The 27,529-nt window shown below is 49.7% G+C and overlaps 2 protein-coding genes across 2 annotated transcripts; one reads left to right on the top strand and one right to left on the bottom strand.

The window, feature by feature from the left end:
• Nucleotides 1-233: 233 nt before the first annotated feature.
• On the bottom strand, nt 234-20,620 carry ZCWPW1 (zinc finger CW-type and PWWP domain containing 1). The gene is made up of 14 exons (XM_048516847.1): nt 20,583-20,620; nt 17,838-17,974; nt 15,072-15,349; nt 13,535-13,613; nt 12,022-12,070; nt 9,210-9,367; nt 8,705-8,857; nt 7,546-7,662; nt 6,811-6,931; nt 4,066-4,141; nt 3,238-3,342; nt 2,782-2,865; nt 1,660-1,714; nt 234-969 (listed from the first exon to the last, which is right to left on the bottom strand). Exons 1-14 carry the CDS (start codon nt 20,618-20,620, stop codon nt 647-649), a joined length of 1,773 nt encoding a protein of 590 aa, XP_048372804.1. The 3' UTR covers nt 234-646.
• Nucleotides 20,568-27,529, top strand: MEPCE (methylphosphate capping enzyme). The gene is made up of 4 exons (XM_048516966.1): nt 20,568-22,367; nt 24,482-24,700; nt 25,104-25,230; nt 26,702-27,529. The coding sequence occupies exons 1-4, from the start codon at nt 20,922-20,924 to the stop codon at nt 26,752-26,754; spliced, it is 1,845 nt and encodes a 614-aa protein (XP_048372923.1). The 5' UTR covers nt 20,568-20,921; the 3' UTR covers nt 26,755-27,529.

The raw sequence follows: 27,529 nt of genomic DNA, 5'->3' as shown, positions 1-27,529 counted from the left end.
GTACCAGTAGTTTAATCTGTTAGATTTAGGGACACCACAATTAGGTAGGGGAAAAAATAAAATTAGGAGTCAAATATTATACAGTATCAAATATTATACAGTAATTGTTCATGATGGCTCTAAACTCAAATCTAGTTCTTTTACTACAAAGGGCTCCCCTCTGAAACTGCATGCACACAGTTTCAACTGTGGTTTTAATCAAAACGAAATGATCCAGAAGACTCCCACTTAAATCCAGAAGTAGCCTTTAATTATAATTAAACCAAACAACAGTTAAACAATTTGATTTCACCAAAAAGCCATACGTTTTGAAGGTGAACATTTCGCTACGTGAACTAACAAATCACCACACAATGTTCAGGAAATGCCCATACTGCAATACAATTTTGCTTGAATTTTCTTTTGCACCATGGTTGGAGCAAGAATTTCTCTGTCATGTTTATGGCTATGCTCACAGTTCCCAGTTTAATCAAGAAATGGAAGACAAATGTTTTGCTGCCATGTTTAGAACCAGTCAGATTTAAGATTAAATTCAAGTAAAATTATATTGGCATCTTCTCCAATAGTCTGGTTGTGCACTTTTGTTCTCACTGACTGCATGGGGAAAAGAATCCATCTTTCCCAAAGGCTATATCCCTTCAAAGAGCTACTCTTCAAACAAGGCCAAGGAGAACTCTTCAGGGGAGTTATTTTTCTCCTCAACAAAGACAGTAATTTTCTGACTACCACAATTTTCCTCTTCTTCATCTCCAAACACCCTCAACGCACCTGGCTCCTCGTGGTTCGTAGCGATCTTATTCAACACCAGATTATTTTCTTCCACCTGAGAAGTTTTAGCCTTGTTCAAGCTGCCTTTCTCACCAGGATGGCCAGGTGGCAATAAGTTAGCATGGCTGCTGTCTGTACAAGAACTGGGCTGTTTGGCTTTAGCGTCCTTACACCTTGGCACAACAAGTGGCATCTTATGACCTTGAAAGGAACACAAAAACCAATTATGATTCCGCCCCCTGGACCACATGGTTGCCCTGTGTGGCACAGCAAGATCCTTTCCTGCTGAATAAGACCAGTCTCTTCCATAGCCTTGTCTTGGCAATGCTAAATGAACAGTAAATAATCATGTGAACTATAGAAAGGTGTCGGACCTTGGAGTTCCATTCCCAGTTGAAACTCACAAAGTTCCTTCTGGGTCCACTTGTGTATTTTTGCCTCTCTGCTTACATAATATTTACAGGTGCTCCCAAAGGCACCTGGTGGGCCACTGCGAGTAGCAGAGTGCTAGACTAGGTGGACTCTGGTCTGATCCAGCTGGCTCCTTCTTATGTTCTTTTCTCCTACTAAAGCTTAAAGCAGTGCACACTACTGGCTGAGCTTGACCCAGGGTGTGCAAAAATGTTTGCCACAATAAAAGTGTTAACCTTTAAGGTTAACAGCAACAGACTAACACAGTTGCCCAGCTGGAAACAACATATTTTTAGCATCAAACAGAACAAACCTCTCCTGTACACAAGTAAAGCAAAAGAGGCTGAAATCTTGTCAAGATCTTCAATGCAACAAAAGAACAGGGAGTCTGTAAGGGACATCTTGGGTGCCTTCTGGCTTCTGTGACAATTATCAAGCTTTGGGTTACTCCTGCCCCTCCAAGAAACAAAGCCAAAATACCTTTGTGGTCTTTCCCACTGAATCGGTTGCAGAATCCAAATATTCTTATTCTCTCCTGGTGCAGTAAAAGGGAAGAACAAGATAGGTATTAATATACTGTTACAAAAACAAAGCAACAAAAAAAACCTGGACCGATTGCATTCCAAAATGAGAAGGGTCTGGATTCAGATTCAGTCTGACTGCCTCATCCACCCAGTTGCAGCTGCCAGACACTGGCTGAGGTCAGAGCAGGCCAGGCCTGGGTGTCTGTGAGAAGAACTGGGTGTTATCAGTATAATGTGATGCTGCGCATCAAAACATCATCATCATGTACAGCTATGTCCCCCAGTGACTTCATGCCAATGTTAAATAAGATCAGTGTCCGTGCAGAGCCCTGGGGATCTCTGCAGTCCATCTTCCTAAAGGCTCAGGTGCCACCTCCATCAGGACAAAAGGGAACGAAACTGATGGAGAACTGGATCTGATAGTCCAATATAGTGCTGTGAGAATGTTTTCAATTGAATTTCGTCGTCATACCATAGGACAGGGCTCACCATTTCCCCATTAAATATTTTTAAAATATCGGAAGCACGTCATGGCAAACTTCAAGAGAAAAAACTGAATTTTGTCACTAGTGTTCTAAAGGTAAAAAGCCAAACTAAGGGGCAAACTAGGAATGTATATTCTCCCCTCACTTTAATGGGGGGTTTTACAGCCCCCTCCCCGCAAGCCTCAAAGAAGCAAGAAATAGTGATTAAAATGTGGAATTTGCTGCCAGAGGATGTAGTGGTGGCCACAAGCATAGATGGCTTTAAAAGAGTAGACAGATTCATGGAGGAGTGGCTACCCGGTGGCTATCCAGCAGACTTCCCAATGCAAAGAGACAATATTGGGGGAAGGCCTCAGCCTCTGTGCCCCGTTGGGCCTCCAGAGGAACTGGTTGGCCACTGTGTGAGACAGGATGTTGGCTGGATGGACCATCACTGGCCTGATCCAGCAGGGCTGTTCTCTCATGAAGCAGCTCTGGACAGCACTCTTCACTTGGAGAATTCCTCCATGTGTTCTAAAAGCTTCCCAAGAACTCCAAAAAGAGGCCAAAGGGTAACATTTCCAAATGCAGAGGGCGGTTGCCCGTCATCCTACCAGAATGCTTATTTGTTCCGCTTCTTTAGCCATTGTTTGAGCAGCTTTCAGATTCTTTGGGTCTCCTTTGCTCTTGGGCTTGGACTGAAAGAGAAAGTGAGGCTGATCCACTGTTTCTCTCAGTCCTCCCAGCCCCCAAACAAAAATGACTCCTTTGTTGCTTTCCACAGGTTATGCACACTACAAGCAGGCATAGGTTTAACCCTCTTGACTTTCTGAACAAATAGGAACTGAACTCCTCCTATCACTAGTATCTCCCCCCAAGACACATGCACACAACCTCTCTTCCTTCCCAGCTGTGCCCATAGGCCATGGCATCACTATCCCCAAATCTTTGTTACCTCCTGCTGATTTGTGTTTGCTGTCAAAAGGTATCACCCATAGCTTCCTGTTGCCTGGTTACCAATCAAGTCATCTTCTGTTGCAATTAGCAATCACTAACAAAAGGCTCTTTACCAGACAATTTTCCTCTGCATTTGGTTCACCAAAGTTCCTCAGCATAGAAGCAGAGATCCAAGCCCGGGATACAGGGTCACCAAAAAATGTCACATGGTACTTGGACTGCAATTGGAAATAAAATAGACTGTGTTTGGTTGCTGTAGGTGACCTGAATCCTCAATCTATGAAATTAATGTGCTACGTCCAAAACAATATAAGATTCACAAACTCGCGTGGCACATAGGCGCTGGCTCAAGCAATTTATATGACCTGTTAGTGACTTGTAAAGTATGCCAAATTGTTGGCTATTAGACTTATCAAACTATTATATCTCCACCTTACATATATATATCTCCGCTTTAAATCCAATTCATGCTGTAATTTATTACAAGACAACCTTCTCTCAAGTCCATAATCATGTATTTGTTAAACCAACAATGTCCATAATCTTGTAAATATTATTGCGTCAATGTCACCCGTTGTGACTGTAATACAAGTTCATAACAATTAATGAAAATCCTGAATTGGTGGCTTGAATTACTTATAAATACTGTCCCAATTCAAGGGCAGTCAAATTTCTCATCATTTTCAGTTGTATATATTTCAATCCACTCCATTGTACTTCCCAAACGCTTCGCGCTGATTATCGCGTTTTCGTCTGCCTTCTTCATGGATTATCGCGTTTTCGTCTCCCTTCACCATGCAGCATCCTGGATTCTTTTCAAATACCCAAGGTCATTATTTGTGGACACCCTTTGCCAGAGCCAAGACATGACTGCCTTTGGGATAGAGGCAGCTACTAATATATGTCCTCTGCTAATGAAAAAACATGTTTATAATACTTACAGGAAGTGAATCTTTAGGAGAAGAAAACAGGAAGTATTCGCCAATGTCAGGATCGGCTTCTATCATCCCAGGCCACCTGTAAGGCACAGATGAGAAACAGCAGAAAACACTATTATGACGTACCAGACCAGCCCTGATTTCTAATAACAGCTTTTCCGCAGGAGGTATATTTTCAAGAAAAGGCTTCTTTGGTTAAAAAAAAAAATCTTCCAGAAGGCATTCACCTGGGAACACCCAAAAATCTCAAATGTAAAACTGCTGACCTTTTAACTAACAAAAACAACCTGTTCCTAATAGAAGAAGAAAAAGAAGAGTTTGGATTTATATCCCCCCTTTCTCTCCTATAGGAGACTCAAAGGGGCTGACAATCTCCTTTTCCTTCCCCCCTCACAACAAACACCCTGTGAGGTGGGTGGGGCTGAGAGAGCTCCGAAAAGCTGTGACTAGCCTAAGGTCACCCAGCTGGCATGTGTTGGAGTGCACAAGCTAATATGGTTCCCCAGATAAGCCTCCACAGCTCAGGCGGCAGAGCTGGGAATCAAATCCGGTTCCTCCAGATTAGAATGCACCTGCTCTTAACCACTACGCCACTGCTGCTTCTTTACCATGGCTTCTTCATAGCGGGACTGAGTGAGTCAAGCCACACATGATATCGGGTTTCCATAATGAGACTGTCTGACAGAAGCTGCAGCAAAGTGATGTGAAGTGGTGAAATTTGGAGGCAAACATAGTCCATCGAGGTCAGTCGTGTCAGGCTGGCAGCCACTCCCCAGGGTCTCAGGCAGAGGCCTTTCAAATCACCTCTTAACTAGAGATGCCAGGAATTGAACACGGGACCTTCTGCATGGCAAGCGCAGGCTCTACCACTGAGCCACAGCCCTTCCTTTTTGATCATTTAAGGATCAAAAGAGCAGCACAGTTTGGACACCTGTCTTTTAAGGGGCTTGGACAGATTGATGGAAGAGAAGTCGATCTATGGCTCCCAATCTTGATCCTCCTTGAACTGAGGTTGCAAATGCCTTAGCAGACCAAGTGCTCAGGAGCAGAAGCAGCAGCAGAAGGCCTCCCCCCCCCCCCACACACACCATGGGAGCTCCCAAACGCACCTGGTGGGCCACTGCGAGTAGCAGAGTGCTGGACTAGGTGGACTGGTCTGATCCAGCAGGCTCCTTCTTATGTTCTTTTCTCCTACTAAAGCTTAAAGCAGCTGGAGGAAAGGGGGGGATTTCCAACTACGGAAAGGGGCCTGGGGGAGCTGAGTGCCACGGCCCCAATCCACGTATTCCCTCTGAGCTTCTGTGGGCCCAACTGCATGTCTGCAGTCCAGGCAGAGAATTCCAGAGTCACAGGCAGCTTGACCCTGAGCCTACATCCCTGGGATGGGAATGAGTACATGTCCCTCCCATTTTTCCCTGCCTTGAACTCTTCTGCCTTGTGTCAAATTTTGGATTTTATTTTATTTTTTGTTTGTACTCCATTAACTGTAAGCCTCATGGAAGGTACCAAACAAAAAAGTAAAATATCATTGCCCTGCTTCAAATAACTCCTTCAAGAACATAAGATGCATGAAGGACATCAAAGAAGCATACAGATTATTAGAATCATAGAAGAAGAAGAAGAAGGAGGAGGAGGAGGAGGAGGAGGAGTTTGGATTTATATCCCCCCCTTTCTCTCCTGCAGGAGACTCAAAGGGGCTTACAATCTCCTTGCCCTTCCCCCCTCACAACAAACACCCTGTGAGGTAGGTGTTGGAAGATACCACAAGTGTTGGAAGATACCACAACAAACACCCTGTGAGGTAGAGTTGGAAGATACCACAAGAGCCATCCAGTCGAACCCCCTGCCATGTAAAAATGCTCAATCAAAGCACTCCTGACAGGTGACCATCCAGCCTGAGCCTCTGTTTAAAAATCTCCAAAGAAGGAGACCTCACCACGCTCCGAGGCAGCAGCATATTCCGCATCTGAACAGCCTTGACCGTCAGGAAGTTCTTCCTGATGTTTTAGGTGGAATCTCTTAAATCTATTAAAAGGGCCGCCTTTTGGAATTTCCCTTTCTGTGGACCAGAGGCCCCATTCTTGGCCAGTTTTCCATCAAAAGCCGGCAGCTGCTGCACTGGCAAAGGTGCTGAGAAAGCTTGGATACTGTGGCTGAGTGTTTCAGCAAGGATAAGCAATAGCATAGACTGCAGGGAGCCATTTGACTGGGAACTGTAGATCTGATTACAGTAGAGTGGAACTGGGAAATTTCAAAATAAAATCACTTTGGGGGGGCCTTAGTCAAGTATTTGCACTATAGTGAATAAGGGGGGGGGGCAGCATGAGGTAATAGTTTTGCGCTCTCAGCTGAAACACAGAATCTGTCAGCTTAGCAGAGAACCACGTTCTCACACTGTTAGTGGAATCCTTGACAGATTGGCCATGCTGGTAGGGGCTGATGGGATTTGTAGTCCATGAACATCTGGAGAGCCGCAGGTTGCAGACGTGCTTATAAGGGTGTAACTCGGCTTAGGACTGCACTGTCCCCCTCCCCACCACTGTAAAATATCAGCCCCCCCCTGTAAAATATCCTTTCAGTCTGACACAAGGTCCCTCTTGCTCATTTGGCACATGAATGTGTGGCATTCATTTAAGTGGAGCTCAAGAGCACACACACACACACACATCTTTAGAATCCCAGACAAAGTTCAGGGCAGTGATATACTATTTTAATACGAATAGAGTTAATTGGGGATGGGGTCCCTACCACGGGTATCCATATTGTTTCGCCCACACAATCGACCCGGGAATATAAACTGCATAGACCACCTCACTCTCAGACTCTGACCACATTTCTTCAGGAACGCTGCAGCTGTTGTACTGAAGATCTGCAACAAAGAAGTGGCACGATGACAATTACATTTTACAAATGACCTGCTCCTGTGCTTGTGAGAGGAAGCTTAGTATTAGCGTCCCTATTTTGCTAGAGTATAATTTGTCATCCTCTTGCCTTAGTTGTGGGGCAAGACGGCTGCGAATAGATAAGTCACAGTTCAGAGAAATACGGTCGCTCTCTACAATCCTCTGAAACATTCAAAGGAAGGGACCTGACTTAGTGTAAATATTCACCAGTGTGTGGCTGGGCCGGGGCTGCTTGAGGGTTCCCAACAATACCTACAAAATGTTCTTAGGAAGTGGGCAGGGCATGGGGGTGGGGTGGGGGGCCGCGCCCAGCAAGCCTTCTGACTGGTGGTGCAGATTAAGTTACTGTGAGAATCAAGCATAACCCCTGACATTTCGTGGCTGGCTCCATCTCCCGGGGCAGCCATTTTGATGTTGTGCTCACTACCTTTTATCACTCAGTCAAATCTTTTCTATCTAGGTAGACAGTGATTTCTGAGGACAAACAACAGGCAGAAGTAAAACTGGCGCATCTTGCTTGATGAACCAAGGGGAACAGAAGCTGCCAAATGCCAGCAAAAGAATGGGCCTTGTAGCTTACCTGGGTTCTGGCTGCAGGTCCAGTCATCAGGCAGAACTGATGGGTCTACGTCACTGCGGATGCGCCTCCACTTCCCACAGGCTGGATAGGAGCACTGAACCCACACCACGCACCAGCCTGGGTTGAGAAACAGAAAAAGCAGAATGAGCATGTTTGGTGCTGCTCGTGGTGTGGTGTGAAGAGGCATCAAACGAACACATGAAGCTGGCTTATTCTGAACTGAACCCTTGGTCCTTCATGGTCAGTGTCGTCTACTGAGACTGGCAGCAGCTGTCCAAGGTCTCAGGAGGAGGTTTTTCCACAGAATTGTCCTTCAAAGCCCTAAATCACAAGTGTCAAACTCGCAGCTCTCCAGATGTTATGGACCACAGCATGATGCTGGCAGGGGGTGATGGGAACTGTAGTCCATAACATCTGGAGAGCCACGAGTTTGACACCTATGCCCTAAATGGTCTGGGATCAGCATATCTGTGTGACCGCCTCGCCCGTTTGGAGATTGTTACCTAAGCAAATAACAACTTTCTGGAGATCCATTTTGGCTATCGCCCCAGCCTGGTGGAACGCTCTGTCCCATGAGACCAGGGCCCTGCAGGATCTGTTACAATTCTGTAGGGCCTGCAAGACAGAGTTGTTCTGCCAGGCCGATAGTTGAGGGCAGCCTTGGTATTCCAGCTTAGTTGGCCTTTCCTCTTTCTTCTTTCTTTTGATTGCTAGGTTATTAGATTATGCTGGTGTCCTAGTCCTTACTGGTGTGTATATGGATGGGTTCCACCATTTGGGAATTTCAAAGTTGTCGAATTTTAATTGTTAATTTATTGCTATTCACAACTCTGAGCCCATCTGATGGGAAATCTAGATTGCTGGCACTGGCAACTAAAGAAGAAGGGAAGAACCCACCAACTCTGATAGGTTTTATGTCATGCATCTTATAATGACGACAGCCAAAGAGTTTATTTTCTCATTGGTAGTTACTGAAGACTGTTTTTAGTCTGACTAAGAACACAAGACTTTTGTCTGGGAACTGTCTGAAAGGTTACAGCTGTGTGGCATTTCGGTGCTCCCAAGTTCATCTGACACCCAGGGTCTTTGGCCACCACCCATGTTGTCTGCCCGTCCTAAAACCCCTTGGAGGGGGTGGGGGTGGGGTGGGGAGGCTCACTACAACTTCCTTCATCTGCTGCCTCCTCCTCCTCCTCCCCCTCTTTTTGCTTTTCCTCTTGGTGAACAATCTGGGCGTTGCCTTGAACTTTTTTCTTGGGCGCTCCTTTCCGGCTTTCTTTACGCCCCCCATTGTCTGCTTCTGGGTCCTCATCTGCCAGGAGACAAAGAAAAACAAGCTTTGTGTGTGTTGTTGCCTCTTTAGAAAAACAGCAGAGGAGTGATGGGACGGAGACACTGGACCTAGCGGCTGGAGGAGGAAACCAGGCGCTGTCTAGCAGTCAACAGAAGCAACTTGTTTTTAAACCCAGGGAAGAATGCGGCTGTCCACTCTACACAGTTGCTCCCCATGGACCCTCTCACTAGGGAATGCTGTCTCTCCCCCTTACCCTGATTCCCACCCAACCTGGGCCTGACACATTCTTGGTGCTAAGCCTTATCAAGACTCCCATTCTTTCCATGGAAGGATGCTTCTCAGGGAGTTCTGCTCCACACAAGAGACATACTTTTCTTACTGTTGTCCTTTGGAGATGCCCTGCTGAGTCTCCTCTTCCCGGGCTGAGGCTTCTGCTGTTCTGTTTCTAGAAGCATCTTCTCATCTTCAACTCTGCCTGCTTCTCCTGGAACAGCTTCCTCTGTAGGGAAAGAGGCTGCCACATTCTCTCTGAGACAAACAGGGAAAGCACAAGCCCGAGGAACAGTTCAGCCTCCCCTGCGATGAACATTCATGGCTTCTTAAAGCAATTAAAATTAGCCACGGGGGGGGGGGGGGGTATTTTCAAGGAGAAACCGAGGGGCCAAATGGCATGTGGTACAAATGTGACCAGAATTTCAGCACTATCATTTGGCCCTAAAAATAGCCACAGGAGGCCTTATCTGGACCAAGGCTTCCCACCAAGAGCACAATTGAGAAATCCCTCCTCTCCAGGCTTGACTCAAGAGGGACAAGAGAGATATTAGTATTTTTCTCTAACATGTGCGCATGTGTAAATCCATGCACATGTGCATGCGTGCAGATTTCCTGCAGGGGAAACAGCCTGGAGGGGACAGGAAGAAAAGAATTACATCTGCCTTTCTTCCCCTGACCATTTCTCCAGGTTTTTAGAACTAAATTACATGTCCGGAGTGAGTCCCACTGACAGAACGCTGCATGTAGAGCAGCACTGAATCACTCCTCTCACTTCTAAAGGTTTTTGGTTTGGTCTCCTGCATTTCTACCGGAACCAGCTCAGAACACAACTTCACTGCCAAGGGAAAGAGATGTTTCCAAGTGAGCACCTCTTGGATGTCCTAGCATTCAGGAGAAAGAAAAGGACGGGCACTCGTGCTCTTCTGCCTGAGATGCCCAGCTGATTGTTATATGTAGACAAACACACAGAAAGGATTCCCAATACAATTTTTTTTTTAAAGAGAAAGGGGCCAGAGGCGTACCAGGGGTAAATGGTGCCCGGAGACAAATTGTCTCCAGGACACCCCCCAGGCTCTGCCCCCACCCCGCCCTGCCCAGCTCCACCCCCGCTGCCCTCGACCTCGCCCATGTCACCATGGACATGGGCAAGGTTTAGGGTGCCCACCTTCCCCCCAGACTCCCCCTGCCGGCTGGGGGTGGGGCTGGGGGTGCAGGAAGTCCCACCCCTCGGAGACCTTCTTTTATAAGCACTGAGGCTGGGGGTGGGGCTGGGGGTGCAGGAAGTCCCATCCCTTCCTGCTCCCCAAGCCCCACCCCCCAGCCTCAGTGCTTATAAAGTAAGGTCTCCGAGGCCGGGACTGCAGTCTCTTCTGGCCTGCCCAGAGGGGAGGTCAGAAGAGACTGCCGGCTGCCGGCTGGGAGCCCAGCTGGCAGGGGGGAAGGAAGGGAGGGAGGAGTCCAGGGCGGGGTTGAGGGTGCTTGGAGGCAGCAGGAAGTGCTGCTGTCTTGTCATTTTTGCATGCCTCGGACGGGGTAGAGGCACGCAAAAACGATGAGACAGCAGGACTTCCTGGTCACGTGGGGGGCTGATTTTGCACACCACGTGACCAGAAGAGTGGCGCCCGGGGGCGAGGGGTACCCCTTGTCCCTAGGCAGACACGCCACTGAAAGGGGCACTTAGCCCTTCTCCACTGTATGTCTCTCTCTCTTTCTCCACTTGCCTGGGATGTATCTTCTCCCCACTGAGAGTAGCAGGGCCCGAAATGTGTTTTTAGTCTGAATTTTGAATCCCGCAAACAGGGAAGTGGTTAGGAAGTTCTGTTTACAGCAACGAAGGGGTGGATGGGGAAATTTTACGTACCTTCTCCGGTCCATTCACTGTTTTCCTACTCAGTTTTTGCCACTCACTAATTTTTCTATGCTATAAAACGCACAAACAGCATCACACAAAGTTGTGTGTAATGTGGAGTCAGGGGTGTGCTTGGGAGAGGCTGGCAACTGTCAAGAATGAAGTGTGGCCATATTCATAGCCTGCACGTGAGCACCACCCAGAGGCCAAAAATGTAATTTCATACACATATAGGCTGCGGAATTTTTTTCTGTCCTGGGGAGTATCTGGGTGTTTTCACAAGTTGCTTCTGTGAGGCCACAAAAAGCACCTCTTGACCCAAGGCTTAAACTGGGATGCAAATTTAAAATTTAAAGTGCGTTAAAAACAAACTTCTTCTTTAACTACTTGTTACCCAACATGCGGGTATATGTTTTACAGTGGTTAGAGGAAGAAGTGAAAAGGCCAACCACAAGGTCAACCACAAATCAGGTCAAAAGGACAACAGGACAACAGAAGGCATGCAACATTTGAAAAGCAATGAAAGCCCTGCCTGCTCCCCTCATAAGAATAAGGGGAAGAAAAGCTTGGATATAAAGGCTGCATATGTATGTCTATCTACAATCTCTAAAAGCATTTCACTTATTCAAGAGAAGATATTTCACAGTGTTTTTTTAATTCCCCCAATTTTCCCATTGGAAAATGTGGGAAAAAAAGGTCTAAAAAAACTCAGCTCCCCCATTTTTCCTGTTTTTCCCCCAAACCTTCACATCTCTATTTACAACATCCCTGCAAAGCAAGATAAAAAGCCTTTGTTCACTGCACCCTATGATGGATTGAAGGAAAACAGACTCGAAAGATCAATGAAACAGGTGTTACTCACAATTTCTAATCAGATTCATTTTAAGGTTTGTGTCTTTGTATCACTTTGGTTTATTGTCAGGTCCTCTGCAGAAAACAACCACACACCAACACTGTATGCACTACAGTAGTGAGTGCCTGGAAAAAAGCGCTGAATGTGCTCTGCCTTCAATATGGAGTCAGGACAGCCGCCACACACAAACAGATCTGAGAAACTTACCTTTCCAGACTGTGTTCCTCAGCTGACGGAGCTATCTTCCTAAAGTCTTCTGGAAATAAAAATTAAATGTATTTAAGCAGCTTTGCAACCTAAGCTTCAAAGCATGATTTCATCAAGTGTGAAAAACGAAAGAAGGTTGATGTTGTGTTGTGCGATGGTATGGGCAACAGTGGCATAGGAGGTTAAGAGTTCGTGCGATGGTATGGGCAGCAGTGGCGTAGGACGTTAAGAGCTGGTGTATCTAATCTGGAAGAACCAGGTTTGATTCCCAGCTCTGCCGCCTGAGCTGTGGAGGTTTATCTGGGGAATTCAGATTAGCCTGTGCACTCCCACACACGCCAGCTGGGTGACCTTGGGGTAGTCACAGTTCTTTGGAGCTCCCTCAGCCCCACCCACCTCATAGGGTGTTTGTTGTGGGGAGGGGGGAAGGGAATGGAGATTGTAAGCCCATTTGAGTCTCCTGCAGGAGAGAAAGCGGGGGGGGGGGGATATAAATCCAAACTCTTCTTCTTCTTCCTAGATATGATCTTCAAAATTTGACAGACGTCTAAAGCCAACTGCCCAAGATACCATCAAGTATCTGAACCAAAGCTCTTGCATACCAAGAGCTAAAGTGGCCCAACTGGCTATGTTCAGCTCTGCACCATCTATCTCTTAACACCACCCTCCCCTTAAAATCTTCCACTCCTGCCTTCTTCTGGCACAATATTAAATTACTGCTAAAATGATGGGGCCATGTGGAAGGAAAATGGAGACAGTACAAGATACTTGGACTGCTCCCTCCCACTTGTTTAAAAAAACAAGCAAAAAAGTAAAAACAGATTAAATTATGACCAGCTCTGTGTAACAGCACAGATTGTAATTCTCACTGATAACACTGCCGTTTCTTTTTATCACTCTCATAAGAACCTGGAGCAGCTGTTGGTTGTGCTGGATCAGAACTATGTCCCATCTACTCCAGTATCTTTTTTTACACCATGGCCAGCCAGATGTTCGCAGAAGTCCTTTCAGGAGGGTACAAAATCCTCTTTCCCCTCCTGACCCCCCAGAGCACTAGAATTCAGAACAGTACTGTCACGTGGATAGTACTTTCAGTGGCGAGTAGACATGGCGACTAAAGGGAACTTGCTCATTCAGAGGCAGTCAGCCTCTGAATCCCAGTGCCAGAAGGCAACAATCAGGGGAAAACCTCAGCCACTATGCCCTGTTGCTGGCCTTCCAGAGTCACTGGTCAGCTGGTGTGTGTAAGAGAATGCTGAACTAGATGGACTATTGGTCAGATCCCGCAGGGCTCTTTTTATGTTCTTATGCCTATTTGAACATGGTGATCAATTGAGCCACCAGGGCTAACAGCCATTGACAGACTTATCCTGTTCACTGAATCCATTTAATTTCTTTTCAAAGCCATCTAAACTAGAGGCAGAGAACTCCACAACTGAATTACTATGTGAGCAAAGAACTTATTTTCTTGAGAAGCACTCTTGCCCATTCTCAAGTTGCCTCTACCACATACCCATGCACTCCTCCAAAGACTTCTTAAGCACACTCTCAACAACCTCTTCAAACACGGAGTCCTTGAGGCAACTGCTTTCCTGTCAAAAGATGAAAAAATAGGTCAGTTACAACAAGCCTGCAGCAACTAGATCAGGCAGTAAATACAGGGCCCGAGCCAGCAGCGGTGGCTTACACAAATACATAGCTGAAAGATAAGGACAGTGTAATGGGGCTCTTTCAGTGCAATAGAGTTTCATCCTCTCCCCCAGGAGAAGTTTTGTCTAATTGTTTATCATGGCTGCATTCTCTCTTAGCCCCAAGTTATTTCCACACATTAGTTAAGTTCATTCATGCCTGGGCAGCATACTACTTGCTTTTTTCATGACTGTTATTTAATTTCTGCTGGAGAGGCCCTGTTGAACATCTGATGCAAGATGGTGAGTAATTAAAAGAAACAATATCCACTATCATGCAAAATATCATGGTGTGTGTGTGTGGGTGGAGAATTAGAACTACTGAGGGCTTTAAGTGCGACTGTCTCTCAAGAAAAGAGAGACATTCATGAGCTGTGGCTTTTCCTCTATGTCTTCTCAAACAAGACATTTCTAAACTTTCCCTTGAGAAGAAACAAACACCAAGGACACTTAAGAGCAAAGGTGGTCCCTGAGGCACAGATATCCTCTGTCCATCACGCAGAGGACTTCTACAGGGAATTTCTGCTCTGACTTGGCTCCCAAAGGCAATGGATGAGTTCTAAATGCCCACACGACACCACAGCTCATCCATCTCTTCCCATGCTTTCCTCCATAGGTTCTCAAATACCAAAGCACATTTGCCTTCTGCACTTCAAAAGGGGTCACCCACTTGGCCACCATTTTCCTGCCCTGTCACCCAACAGCTGGCATTTCCCCTTCCAGGCCACCACTGGAGGGGTTTTTTTTGGGGGGGGAGTGCCTCTCCCAGCAATAGCTAGATAGTTATAACAATTTACCTATTACATCCTCTAAATTCTAGATTTCATTTTTTAAAGAAAACTAAGCCTCCAACTCTTCTTGTTATCCAGATATACCTTTTTAAAATTCTTTCTCCAGAACAAAGGGGTCTAGGGACTTTTTTAAAAACCCTGGGAATTCAGAGAACTTAACAGATTGTATTGAAATGGTATCACTATCTAGCCATGGTTGGTTTAAAAAGAAAAAGAAAAATGGAAGAAGCCTCTAGTGGCAAAAGGGGGAATGGCAGCCTGGCAGAGCAAGTGTGGGAAATCCACCACTGCTAAGCTCCCTTGCTGCTGCTGAGCTGAACTGGCAGTCCCATGGGCAGAAGAAAAACTACAGGGAACACACAAAGTTGCCTTCTACTGAATCAGATCTTTGGTCCATCAAGGTCAGAGAGTCAGATGGTGTAGTGGTTAAGAGTGGTGGACTCTGATCTGGAGAACCAGGTTTTCCCACTCCTCTACATGAATGGTAGATTCTTATCTGGAGAACTGGATGTATTTCCCTGCTCGTCCACAATTCCTCATTGCCACTACAAACTCAAGGAGCCAAATCTACCTTTCCTCCTTCCTTCTTGGTAATGTCTCGTTGCTTCTTCTGCTTTACTTCCTCTTCTACTTTAGTCTGCTTCTTATCTTGATCTTTCGTACAGACCTTTGGACAATGTGCTCTTTTGAGTTTGGCTGCAGGTCCATTGCCTGATGTGTGGTTCAGAGGAACAGCATTTGCCCGGTCGTCTTCTTGTTTCCTGTGAGGCTTTTGTTCCCCTTGAGCAAAGGCAGTTTTGGATTTAATTAATGGAGGGGCAAAGAGTCTCTTTGACACCTTCTGGAGTTCTGAAATCACAGAAAACATCGGAGTGTTGTGGGGTTTCTGGGCTGTATGGCCGTGTTCCAGTAGTATGGCCGTGTTCCAGCAGTCCCACAACACTCCAGTGATTCTGGCACCGAAAGCCTTCGACAATACACAGAAAACATCATTTATTAATTAGTGAATTGTTTGGATGTGGGTCCCCTCTCTCCCCCTCACAGCATTGTGAATTATTCTTGTCAATTTCCCTTGCCTTCTTTTGAAAGAAGTAAAATTAAGGATTTTCAGTCACAGCCTTGGGACAGCAGGAACTGTGCTGAAATACAGAAATGCAGCCCCTCTCCCTACCATTGGTGTGCTCATATCCAGCCTGCTTTTTTAAAAAGGAGGGGAACAAAGGCACAGCTATTTCTCCATTGCTCATTTAGAATCCTTAAGGGACTAAACAGAACGTTCTTATTTCCTTGAGAAATTTACTTAAAGCGAGAAAACGGCTGGTCTGTGCATTGCAGGATTGCATTGATAAGAAGCCCAAGTGAAACAAGAGCCCCTCCCTGTACTTCCTTTGACATAAATAGAGTACAAGCTGAGCTTACCGCTGTTCTGACTTGCCATTATCAACCTGTGTGTTTTGGAGGTATTTGTTTCCAGTCCAATCCAACTTTGTATTTGTTTCCAACCTAACTTTTTTTATAAAGAAGGGGAGAGAGAAAAAGAGAACAAGCAATAAAGAAGCACATTTCCTTAAAAACAAAACTGTAATGGTCCTTGAGAAGATGAAGACTGGGAGAGTATAAATGAAGCAATTTCAGGGATCCCTGAAAGCCGGCTCTAGATGAAATGGGCATGATCCAGTCATACTGAAAGCACTTTGAAATCTGATTTTTTTTCAGTAGGGGTGACTGAAACATTTGGACTTCACTTGCATCAGAAATCCATGGTGGGACGGAATGTATAGAAGTGAAAAAATTTTGGACAACCGTAATGTATCGAGAAACTGATGAAGATTAATATTGGGATAAATAATGATGGGCAGGTGGTAACATAATGATGGGCAGGTGGGTGTAACGGAGGATAGAAAGGTAGATTAAAAATATAGCTATATGTATAAAATAATGATCCAAGCAGCACATGCAACAATAGCTTTAGGCTGGAAAGAAAAGAAAAAATGGACAATCCAGAAATGGTTGGAATACATCTGGGAGCAAGTGACACTGGATATTTTCGATATAATAACAAAAATATACAATATAATATATAATATAATATATATTCGATATAATAACAAAAAAGGGCAAGATAAACAGAGCGAAATTTTGAAGATATGGACAATATATGCGGACTGGATGAAAGAAGCTGGAGTCAATGAGGAGAAATGGGAGAAGAGATTACAAAGAATGAACTTACTGCTGTTTGTTTGATAAAATTATGAAGAAAATACAGGGGGGAGGGGAAAACGTATTGTTTGAAAATGAATGAAGAAGAGTATTAATATAAAATGGAATATTCAAATGATACAATAAAAAATTTTAAAAAAAGAAATCCATGGTGGCAGGCAGTTAAAAATTGAGATTTTGGCTGGGACCTGTCCAAAGCATGTCAACCTGGGCTCCCCTTTGCCAACCTGTTTTGTTGGCTTTGCCTCAAAGGGCGGCTTCCCCTCGTTGAACATGAGGCCAGGTGTGTCCAGATGATGCCCCATTGCTTTTGTTCAGGACTGCAATTGTCCCTTTCTGGAAAGGTATAAAGGCTCATTCCGCACATGCAGAATAATGCACTTTCAAACTGCTTTCAGTGCTCTTTGAAGCTGTGCGGAATAGCAAAATCCACTAGCAATCAGTTGTGAAAGTGGTTTGAAAACACATTATTTTGCGTGTGCGGAAGGGGCCTAAGAAACCACAGGGAGCAAACCTACACAGCAGGTCTGTCCAAGGCTTTAGTGGCCCGAATCGGCCGGCTGTGGTGGGTTTTCCAGGCTACGTGGCCGTGGCCTGGTAGTTTTTGCTGTTACCACCTGCCCATATCTGACATGCCTCCGGAGATGCCAGCCATTGACGCAGGCAACACGTTAGGAGCAAAAACTACCAGACCACGGCCACGCAGCCTGGAAAACCCACCACAGCTAACCAAATTACCCTACTTTTAAGTAAGTCTCGTTTTATTCAGTGGGGCTGAGGCTTGATTCCCAGAAAGCACTTCATAGGATGAGACTGGCAGCACCAGCGCTTCCTTGCCCACCAAAGTAAAAACGACGTGTTTTTGTCCCACAAATCATGCCTTTCATCTTGACAGAAGGATTTTACCTCAGCTTTTTTTTTAATGAGGTAAAAAAAAGGGGCCTGTTGGATTATTCGTCGCTCACTCGCTGTTTAAACCCAAACTGGACCTCTTGTTTAATTGCCTCACGAGAGTAAAAAGCATTCAAAGACTGAGGCAAAGGCTCGTTTCCCGCTTGGGCTTTTGGCGCCTTTTTTCCCCCCTTCGCGTCCCCGCCACTTTTGCGCCTCCCCTAACCCGCGCGCTGGAGGAGAAAACGCGAGCTGCGCATGCGCCCCCGCCTCTCCCCCTTGCCAGTCCCGCTGCCCAGGGGCGACGGATGACTCAGGGCTGGCAAGGTACACACGACGCATGCGCAAAGGTTCGGAGCGAAGCTGCACGACAGACATGCGCACTGGCATTGCAGGCGGAGGGTGCCCGCCCCTCCGTGGTGTTTACTCCAGGCGGCTGCCTCCCGTCGTGGACCAGGCCTCAGCCCCACCCCTCTCAGAGGGACAACAGACTCTGGGCATGCGCAAAGTGCTTTCATTGTTTACTTATACCATTTGAGAGTGGGGCTGGGGATTTTCTGGCCTTAGGAAAGTAATGAAAAGTAACCTTGGAATGCATGCATGGGAATGCAGGGGAGTATTTATTTATTCAAACACATTTTTGTGCATTTCCCTCTTGCCTGAGGGGAAAAAGCCCTCCAGGGCAGAAATGAAAACACATAGTGCAGAAAATGCAAATATGTGAACCAACAAAATCTAATCTCAGCAAAAATCCACAACCCCCTTTTTGTGTGTTTCCACAAAGGGTTCTTGGGATGCAGGGGCAAGTGTGGTCATCCTTTAAGAGGCGGTGTGTGTAGCAACTAGAGTGTGGGCCTAGGAATCTGGAAGACCTAGATTTGAATCCCTGCTCTGCCATAGAAACTCAGTGGATGACTTTGGTGCAGTCCCATGCGCTCAGCCTAAACCTCCCTGGCTGGGTTGTTGTCAGGATAAAATGGAGGAGGGGAGAATGAAGTAAGCTGATTTGGATCTCCACTGGGGAGAAAGTCTGCACAAATGAAGTAGATAAATTCTGCAGGGCTCAGCTTGGGAGTTTGCTGAATCAAGTGGCAACCAAGCCTGGACCATGCATAAGGAGCTGTCCAGCTTGCTCTGGGCCTGAACTTCGTTCAGCTTGCTCTGGACCTGGCCACCCACATTGGCCCATCTGCCTGTACTTCAGGTCCTTCATGGTGGGAGGCGGAGGTGGGGCAGATCTCCACCATTCATGCCTGAATCCCTTGTGGTGCATGACCTACTGTTTTGCTCCATATTTGTGATTAACTACACACTGGCAAAAGGCAAAGCTGGGCAATGTGATAGCCAGAAGACAGCCTTTGGACAGTGATCGAAGATAGGACAATTTAAGAGCATTTTTGTTTTTGTCCATTAAATAACAACACTGTTGCAAACTGTGTTCACAGTTCAAAGGACTTCCTGAACATTATCTCCTTTGTAGAAAAACTGTTGCCTGACAGGATCTTGGCTTCCGCTTTGCTGAAAGATATTGAAAACGTGCAGCTGAACGGTTTGTGGAAGAGGCAAGATTTATCAGAGACAGCTGCAAGGCAATATCAGCTCTTCCTTTGGAGGGTAATCAAATATTCAACCAATCCTCCATCAGAGGATAGCTTTTTTCCGTGAAGGACTGGAGGAAGAATATTACCCTTGGGTCTACCACAAAAAAAGATCCTGTCTCTGCTGCTCATTACTGTGCAGAGTTGGTGTTGCCAAGGAGGAAGCTGTGACCTGGTAGTCCTTTTCACATCTCTTCTCTACCACAAATGCATTTAGATGGCCTTAGGAAAGATACTGTCCCTCCCTGCCTCAGGTCCTCATTTGGACTACAGGGACATGGGTTGCACAGTTTCCAGCAAGACAATGTGCGTGAAACCTTTTGAAGAGCAAAAGCGCTTTGATATATGCTAGATATTATTGCTAACCAGAAGGGTTTTGTTATTAGCAAGAAGGACTTGTCAAGGGAAGTTTTCCACCCTTTTTCTGAAAGTTCGATACCTCCTTCTATCAGGTTTGGGAGAGCACTTGGCACATGCTCAGAATCGCTGAAAACTGGTTGAGCTATTAGAGTAGCCTCTTTTGAACAAATCGCAGAGCCATTTTGTGTAATTCCTCCACCACGGGACTGAGGAAGCTATTTGTTTACACAGAAAGCACGCATGCGCGTTGATCTAGCCTTCCCACTTTTGGCCAGTCAAAATTCTTCCGCGCAGGCGCAAAGTTCAGGGATGGCGCCCTTTGAAACTACAAGTCCCAGTGCCACTAGCGCAAGACAAGTTTGCGAGGGACATTTGGTGTCACGTGATCGCTGACAACTGTCCGTATTGAAAGGCTATTAAGCATTAAATGTGTTTACTTCTGTGTACACAAAAGGTTCGGTGCACCGATTCACAATAATCTCTCCCTTCAGCCCGAGCCCTTTGTGGAAAGGTCTCTGTAAACCTTAGAAACCCGCAACGTTTTATTCTCAGGCGTTCTCTGAGGAGACTAAGTCAGTGCCTGGAAAAAAACAGTCGCTAGCGTTTGGAAACATATTTTTTCCACAACTTTCAGCGTCCGCTCTATTTCGAAAACTTTTATTAATGGATCTAGGTAGGCAAATGGTACTCATTTAATCCTTTTATGGTTATTTTGGCGACAGGAAAATACTGACGCAGGCGCTTAGCACAGACTACCCGGGAAAGGCGAGGACCCTCAACCGCCCTCTGGAGAAAAACTGCTGCGATTGAATTGGCTCCAGTCATTCTAAATCTATTCATCTACTGGCTGAAATGGAAGCGAGGAGGCGGGAGGAAGAGAGGGGAGGCGGCTTCTAGAGCTCTCCGTAGGAAAGACCGCGATTGGTTTTAATTCCACGAGGGTGGCCATAATACCGAATTCCGATTGGCCTCTTTTGAGGGAGGGAGGCGAGGCCTTTTGGGAACCCGCCCACCGCATATATAACTCCCAGTCGAGGGGGACGCGAGCCATCGCGGGAAGGCAGGAGGCGCGAAGCGTTGCTCCTCTAGCAGCCTTTGGGCTTGCGCATGCGCCGGGAGGGGAGGCGTAGTCGACGGTTATAGACGAGCGCGTCTGCGCATGGGCGTTGAAACCTGACTGACACCGGAGCACTGCGGTTGCGCGCTGGGAAGCACCGGGCCTGCGCAGAAAGAAGGAGCCCTACGGCGCACGCGTAGGAAGGGGCCGGGGTGGGGCGGGGGGGAGCGGCGAGCGCTTCGAGCAGCGGTTGAGGCGGCGGGCGCGGGCGGAGGAGCCCCGGTGCGCGCGAGGCATGCTGGAGATGGCCACGGACAAGGAGACCTTCCTCGTCCCGGCCCCACCGCCGCCCCTCAAGCCGCCGCCCAGAGGGGGCGGCGTGGAGGCGTCCCCGGTGCGGCTCCGTCAGGGGGACGCGGCGGCGGAGGGTGGCGAGAGCGGCCGCGGGGATGAGCCTCTCGCGCAGGCGCACCAGGGGGCGGCGGAGGCGGAGGACAGCGTGGCCGAGCTGCAGCGGCCCCGTAACGGCTTCCAGCCCCACCAGAAGCCCCCCGGCGGGGGCAAGAGGCGCAACAGCTGTCACGTGGGTGGCTTCAAGCACCCCGCCTTCAAGCGGCGCCGCCGGGTCAACTCGGACTGCGACCCTGTCCTCCCGTCGGAGTTCCTCCTGGGGGGCAACATCTTCGACCCACTCAACCTCAACAGCCTGCTGGACGAGGAGGTGAACCAGGCCCTCAATGCCGAGACCCCCAAGTCGTCGCCCCTGCCGGCCAAGGGCCGCGACCCCGTGGAGATTCTCATCCCCAAGGACATCACTGACCCCTTGAGCCTGAACAATGCCCAGGACGATCCCCCGGTGCTGGCCTCGCCAGTCAAAACAGGGCGCAAGCGGCACCGCCACCGGGGGGCACAGCGGGCAGCCAGCAACGCCGAGGCGGTGAAGGCTGCCCCCTCATGCAAGTCGTGCCAGAAGGCAGTCAACGGGGCCACCCCACAGCCCTACGAACTCAACACGGCCATCAACTGCCGGGACGAGGTGGTGTCCCCCTTGCTGCCGGGCAGTGGAGGCGGCCAGCAGGGCTCTGGTGGCATCACCCCCTCTGGTGCTTTTGCGGCCTCTTCTGCGGGGGGTGGTAGCCGCAGCCACCACCACCACCGCAAGAGGCGCAGGACTTGCAGCAAGTCGGAGGGGGCAGCAGGGGCCAAGCACCAGGGGGCAGCTGTGGCCAGCGAAGCGCCTTACCGGAACAGCCCGGACAGGGGACGGACCGCACCCGGGTGCCGGCACCAGCTGCCTCTTTCCACCCAGCAACCTCGGTGGCGGTCGCATCGCAAGTTCCAGTACGGCAACTATTGCAAATATTACGGCTACCGCAACCCTGACTGTGAGGACTCGCGGCTGCGGGCGATGAGGCCCGAGTGGTTCCAGGGGAAGGAGGTCCTGGATGTGGGTTGCAACGTGGGGCACCTCACTCTGACCGTGGCCAAGAAGTGGGCTCCCCGCAGGATGGTTGGCGTGGACATTGATGGGGCGCTGATCCACTCGGCGCGCCAGAACATCCGGCACTACCTGTCCGAGGAGATCCAGGAGCAGCAGCAGCAGGGCGGCGGGGGGGCCAGCCTCGCCAAGAAGACCTTCCCTGTGTCTCTCACGGCCAGCCGAGGGCCCATCGCTGCGCCAAGGGTGCCCCAGGACGGGTCAGATGCTGCCGTCTTCCCCAACAACGTGATCTTTGTCAAGGTCAGGCAGAGAAGGGGCAGCAGCCTCTGCAGAAGTTTGGGCGCCTGCAGGAGTCCACGACCTGCTCCGCTGGCTTAACTGGGGCGGGATGTAGCTCCAGCGGAGGGGTTCTTGGGCCTGCCTGTTTCTTACTGGCTCTTAGTTTGTACCTGTGGAGGGTGTTGTGCCTCCTTTCTCAGCCACTTTTCAGCTCCTGGGCTCTTGAAAGCCGGGACCCTGAGTGGGCCTCAGCCGCTGCCTTATCTACATGTGCAGCCCTGCCCCTCTGAGGAGGAGGAGGACTTATATGGGAGGAGTTAGCCTGTGTCTTCTGTTTAATGCCCATCTAAGCTGGGAAGAGTAGAAGATCAGTGCTGATCGTCCAGATCGCAAGTCCAATAGAACCTTGAAAGACCCAACAAGATTTTCAGGGTGGGGGCTGCTGAGAGTCAGAACTTCTTGCCTGAACAAACCCTGAATAATAGTCCTGTTGGTTTCCTGAGGTGCTGCTGGACTCGATTCCAGCTCTTCTGCTGCACAACCACCCAACTATCCTCTGGTAGCTGTGAAAGGAAAGGGTTGGCTGGTTTTTCTTGGGGGGAGGGGGGTCCCCACTTCCTTAGGCGGGAGGAGGCCTGGGTCTTTGGGGTCACTCTCCCGGATGTTTGGCTCTGGAGAACTGAGAGATGGGTGTCCCAGTGCTGGGGGAAGACAGGGATCTGGGGGTGGGGGTGGCAGCTCAGCTGAGCAGCCCTCAAGGGAGCAGAGGCATTCTTTCCACAGGACTAGAGGATCAGTATGGCTGCCTTGGGAGCCGGGACGACCCAGAAGAGCTGCTTGCCTTGGAAAGTCCTGCTTTCCACTGGGACCCCTGGTTCTGCTGACAATTGTTGCTGGGCATTTCCTGGCTTTCTGTTGCCCCACCCCCGCCAGGTGCTTTGCTTGTCTTCTCGCCGGGTTGCAGGGGAGGCATGAACCACGGGAGGTTGAGGAGCAGTCTGTGGCCATCTGAGCCTCGGTGTGGTGTTGCGTGGGAGGGGAATGGTTTTAGGCAGCCAGCCGGGTGCAGGTGGAGAGGAGTAGTTGTCCACCTTGGGGAGGGGGACGTGGTTTGTCTCAAATGGGTTCCTGCTTTCCAAATCCTGGCAGCTCAGAGAGGGCCTGGCCATCAGCATCCTGCGTGCCTGGCCTGCAAGGGAAGCCGGAGTCTTCCCACCCCCAGTTAAAATGATCTTGGTTAGTACCTGTGGAGGGCGTTGTGCCTCCTTTCTCAGCCACCTGGCTGGATTAAAGCAAGGAGGGTGGCGGAAAGGCCTGAAAGAGGCTGGCAGTGGGGGAGGTAGCAGCCAGTGGTCCCTTGGCTTCCGGCAGCGTATCCATGCGGAGGAGTCTTGTGCTGGCCAGGTGCAGCAATCCATGCGGAGGATGCCTGCAGCTCCACACTTGCAGCAGAGGAGCCAAAGCAGCCTGGCTGCAGGTGGGCCTTCCTGTCCCTTCGCCCTTCGTGGCTCCTGGCAGAGCCTCTGAGAGCATGAACAGCAGGAGCAGGAGCCCCACCGAAAGGAGCTCTTACCAGACCCGGAAGAGCTTTTGCACTTTGCAGGAATGCTTTGGATTCCAGGGTACCAGGCGCACCCCTGCCCTCAGGCGGATGGGCAGCTGCTGCCAAAGAGCACAGTCCCAGCGGGCGCAGAAAGCGGCATCTTGCCAGTGCATTTGGGAGAGGTTGACTTGAGAGGCACTGCAGGGATCACATCCACTGGGTGGGGGTGGAAAGGGCGGAATTTGGAATAAAGCCGGGGGGGGCAGTTTTCAGCTGTGCAGGCTTTCCCACCCCCCCACCCCCTTCCATGCCAGCCCCACCTCTCGCTCCACTGGCCTTGGAACCCCCTGCACTTCCACCCTTCTCTCTCTCCACCCCCTTGGCCTGGGATGCTAGAATCTTCCCAGCTTATCTGCTTTTCTACTGGGCTAGGATCGGTCTGGCTTTGGCACAGCAGCTTGAGCGGCCTCTAGCAGAAGCTGGCTGCCTGGCCTCAGTGGTGTGGGTGTGTGTGTGTGACTGACTTTAGGATTGCTCTGAGCCAGTTGGTGCCGTCCGCCCCCCTTTCAATGCTCCTTGCCTCCCCCCACAGGGCAACTACGTCCTGGAACGTGACGAGCTGCTGGAGGCTCAGAAGCCGGAGTACGACGTGATCCTCTGCCTCAGCCTCACCAAGTGGGTGCACCTCAACTGGGGGGACGAGGGCCTCAAGCGCCTCTTCAAGCGCCTCTTCCGCCACCTGCGGCCCGGTGGCATCCTTCTGCTGGAGCCCCAAGCTTGGGCCTCCTATGGCAAGAGGAAGAACCTGACGGTGAGTGGCAGGCTGGCCTTCCCTGGCTGCGGAGCCTGCAGGGGGTGGCCAGCTGGCTTTCTGTGGCTGCTCGTTTTCAGAGGAGTAGCCTTAGAGGCAGAGCCAGCTGGGGTGGTTTGTTCGGCTGGGCGCCCATGTAGGAGGGCAGAGATCTCCGTGAGAGATGCTGCTAGTCGCAGAGGCGGGGGAGGCGGCCAGCAGCAGCATCCATTGCGGGCACTGCCCACTCTGATGGGGGCTGCTTTCGTGATATTTCCTGGTCCAGCCTCTGACTAGGATGCTGGGGGGCTCTGACCTTGCCTGCTTGGTTGAAGGTCATGCTTGAGCATGCCCAGCTGATTGCCAATGTGGGAACGTGAGGGCCTTGCTGACCAGGTGTTTTATTCCTCCCTCCCCCTCCCAGGAAACAACATGCAAGAACTTTCACCGCATCAAGCTGAAGCCGGACCAGTTCCCCTCCTACCTGACTTCACCTGATGTGGGCTTTTCCAGCTATGAATTGGTGGCCACGCCCAGGCACACCTCCAAAGGCAAGTGGGGCAGGTCAGGTTGGAGTCTGTCAGGTGGGCTTGGGGGGGGGGGTGAAGGCAGAGTGATGCCCCTGGCTCCCCAGTCATTTTTGCACAAACCAGGCTGTGTGCCTAAAGGGCTGACAAGCTGCAGCCAACTTTGGCCGACCTCAGAGGGTTCCCAAGGGCAAGGGGTGAGCAGAGGGGCTTTGCCGTTGCCCGCCCTTGATTTCCTTGGTGGTCTCCCATCTAAATCCTAACCAGGGCTGAAGCTGCTTAGCTTCCCAGATGTGGTGTGAGCAGGCTGGCCTCAGCCGTCCAGGTCAAGCCAGGGGGAGTGTGTAGGAAGCATGAAGACTGACCCAGAAGGCCAAGCAAACTTGAGACTGTTGAAATGGGGCCAGTCCAGCGGTCTGCAACCTGTGGCTCTCCAGCTGTTCATGGACTACAATTCCCATCAGCCCCTGCCAGCATGGCCAAATCAGGAGGTAGGAATTGTAGTCCATGAACATCTGGAGAGCCACAGGTTGCAGACCACTGGGCCAGTCAAATGCCTCCAAGAGCCAGCGCCATACAGTGGGGTTCAGAGATAGTTTTTTACTATTCACTTTTTAACTGGAACTGTATTTTTATACTATCGTGTATATGCCAATGAAGGCTTATTGAATTGGGGTTCAGAGATGTGGACTCCAGTCTGGAGAAGCGGGTTTGATCTCAGACTGAGCTAGCGAAGGTCGGATGGAGAGGGCTGTGGCTGGATGAGACCCAGCTGTTCAGCGCCAGCAGGAGGCAAGATGGCTACCCCACTATAGAACCGTGAACACGAACCCAGCGGAGGGCCTCAGCATCCTGGCTGGGCTGTTCCAAGGAACCCTTTAAAAAAAACCAAAAGAAACCCCCAGCGCTCATGACCTGTTTTTATACTGCTACATGCTGTCTCCCCAGTGCTGCAGCACACTATTATGGCAAGTTAAGGTCAGACAAAACGCTCTTGGAGAGTGTTTTGTTCTGTTTGATAGTACTTAGGGTTTCACCTTTCCATTTTCTGAGATCTGTTAGGACAGACCTGGGCATTATACGGCCCGAGGGCCACATCTGGCCCGCCGGATGACCCTGACTGGCCTCCCTTCTGTGCTGGGGAGCGAGGCGTCTTTGAAAACCCTGCAGAAGCCGGTTGCCTTGGCTGCCAGCTTCTGTGGGGCTTTCAAAAGCGCCTCGCCCCCCTGCTTTTTGGCCCGGCCCTCCACAATATTTTCTGTTTCTTATGGGACCCCATGGAAAAAATAATTGCCCACCCCTGTGTTAGGAGTAGCAGCAGGGGTCTCTTTGCTGACCAGACCCCCAAGGCGTGCTGACGAGGCGTCCTCCCTCTGGCCCGTTTTGCACAGAATTGCCTCCTCTGATCACAGCAGTGGCAGACCCCCATGATGGGCCCCGTGGGCTGAGTTTAGGGGTCCTTCCCACTGACTGCTCGTCTGGGCTCTCTCCACAGGATTCCAGCGCCCCATCTATCTCTTCCATAAGGCCCCCCTGAAAACGCACTGAGGACCTGGGCCCAGGCCTGAGAGCCAGTCCGCAGCTGGGCTGCAGCGTATCTTTCTGAGCCCCCCGGGGGCGTCTGCTAGAAGCACCTGGACGGGAAAGATCGCAGGAAACAGGTTGGCTGCCTGAGCCCTTGGAGTGAATGGGAGCTGCTTGACCTGTGAGGTTCCTGTCTGCCTGCCTGCGACTGGCAGAGCGAAGAACAGAGCAAGCCAAGATGCCTGGAGCTGCTACCAAGATCCTTATGTTGACTGGGGGCAGGGGCGAGTGAGCGGGTGATGCCCCTTTTTGCATGGGGGCTGGCTGGCTGGCTTCTTTCCTCCTAGTGGTTATGCTGAGCTCACAGCCCACAATAAGAACTCGTACAAACACACCGTCAGCCTCTGTGGTCTCCATTTGGGAGCAGCGGATGCCTGGAGGAGTTGTGGAGTGCTCCTGGAGTGGGGCAGTGAAGGGGGCAGGGCAACTCCTAAACAGCTACTTCCCCAGAGCAGGGCAAAATTCTTCACGTGCAACACTGAAGCTTTTCCCCTGGTTCGTTGGTTGGACTACTGCCCCAGGAGCTCCCTTGGATGATTTTGGCGTGCCAGGAAGGAAGAACAGTGCCCTGGCACCTCCATCACTCTCCCCTTCTGCAGCCAGCCAGCCAGCCAGCCCACCCCCCGCCCCAAGCTCCCTGCCGTGCCCTCCCCTTGCTGCGAGGGGGGCCCTGGTTCCACCCAGGACTTTGATCTTTACACAGATGTTGATTCTATATATAAATAAAGCCTACCAATTA

This window comes from Sphaerodactylus townsendi, linkage group LG15, assembly GCF_021028975.2.
Source record: "Sphaerodactylus townsendi isolate TG3544 linkage group LG15, MPM_Stown_v2.3, whole genome shotgun sequence".
In the NCBI taxonomy this organism is placed as follows: Eukaryota; Metazoa; Chordata; class Lepidosauria; order Squamata; family Sphaerodactylidae; genus Sphaerodactylus; species Sphaerodactylus townsendi.
This window is presented reverse-complemented; position numbering and strand designations above follow the sequence as displayed.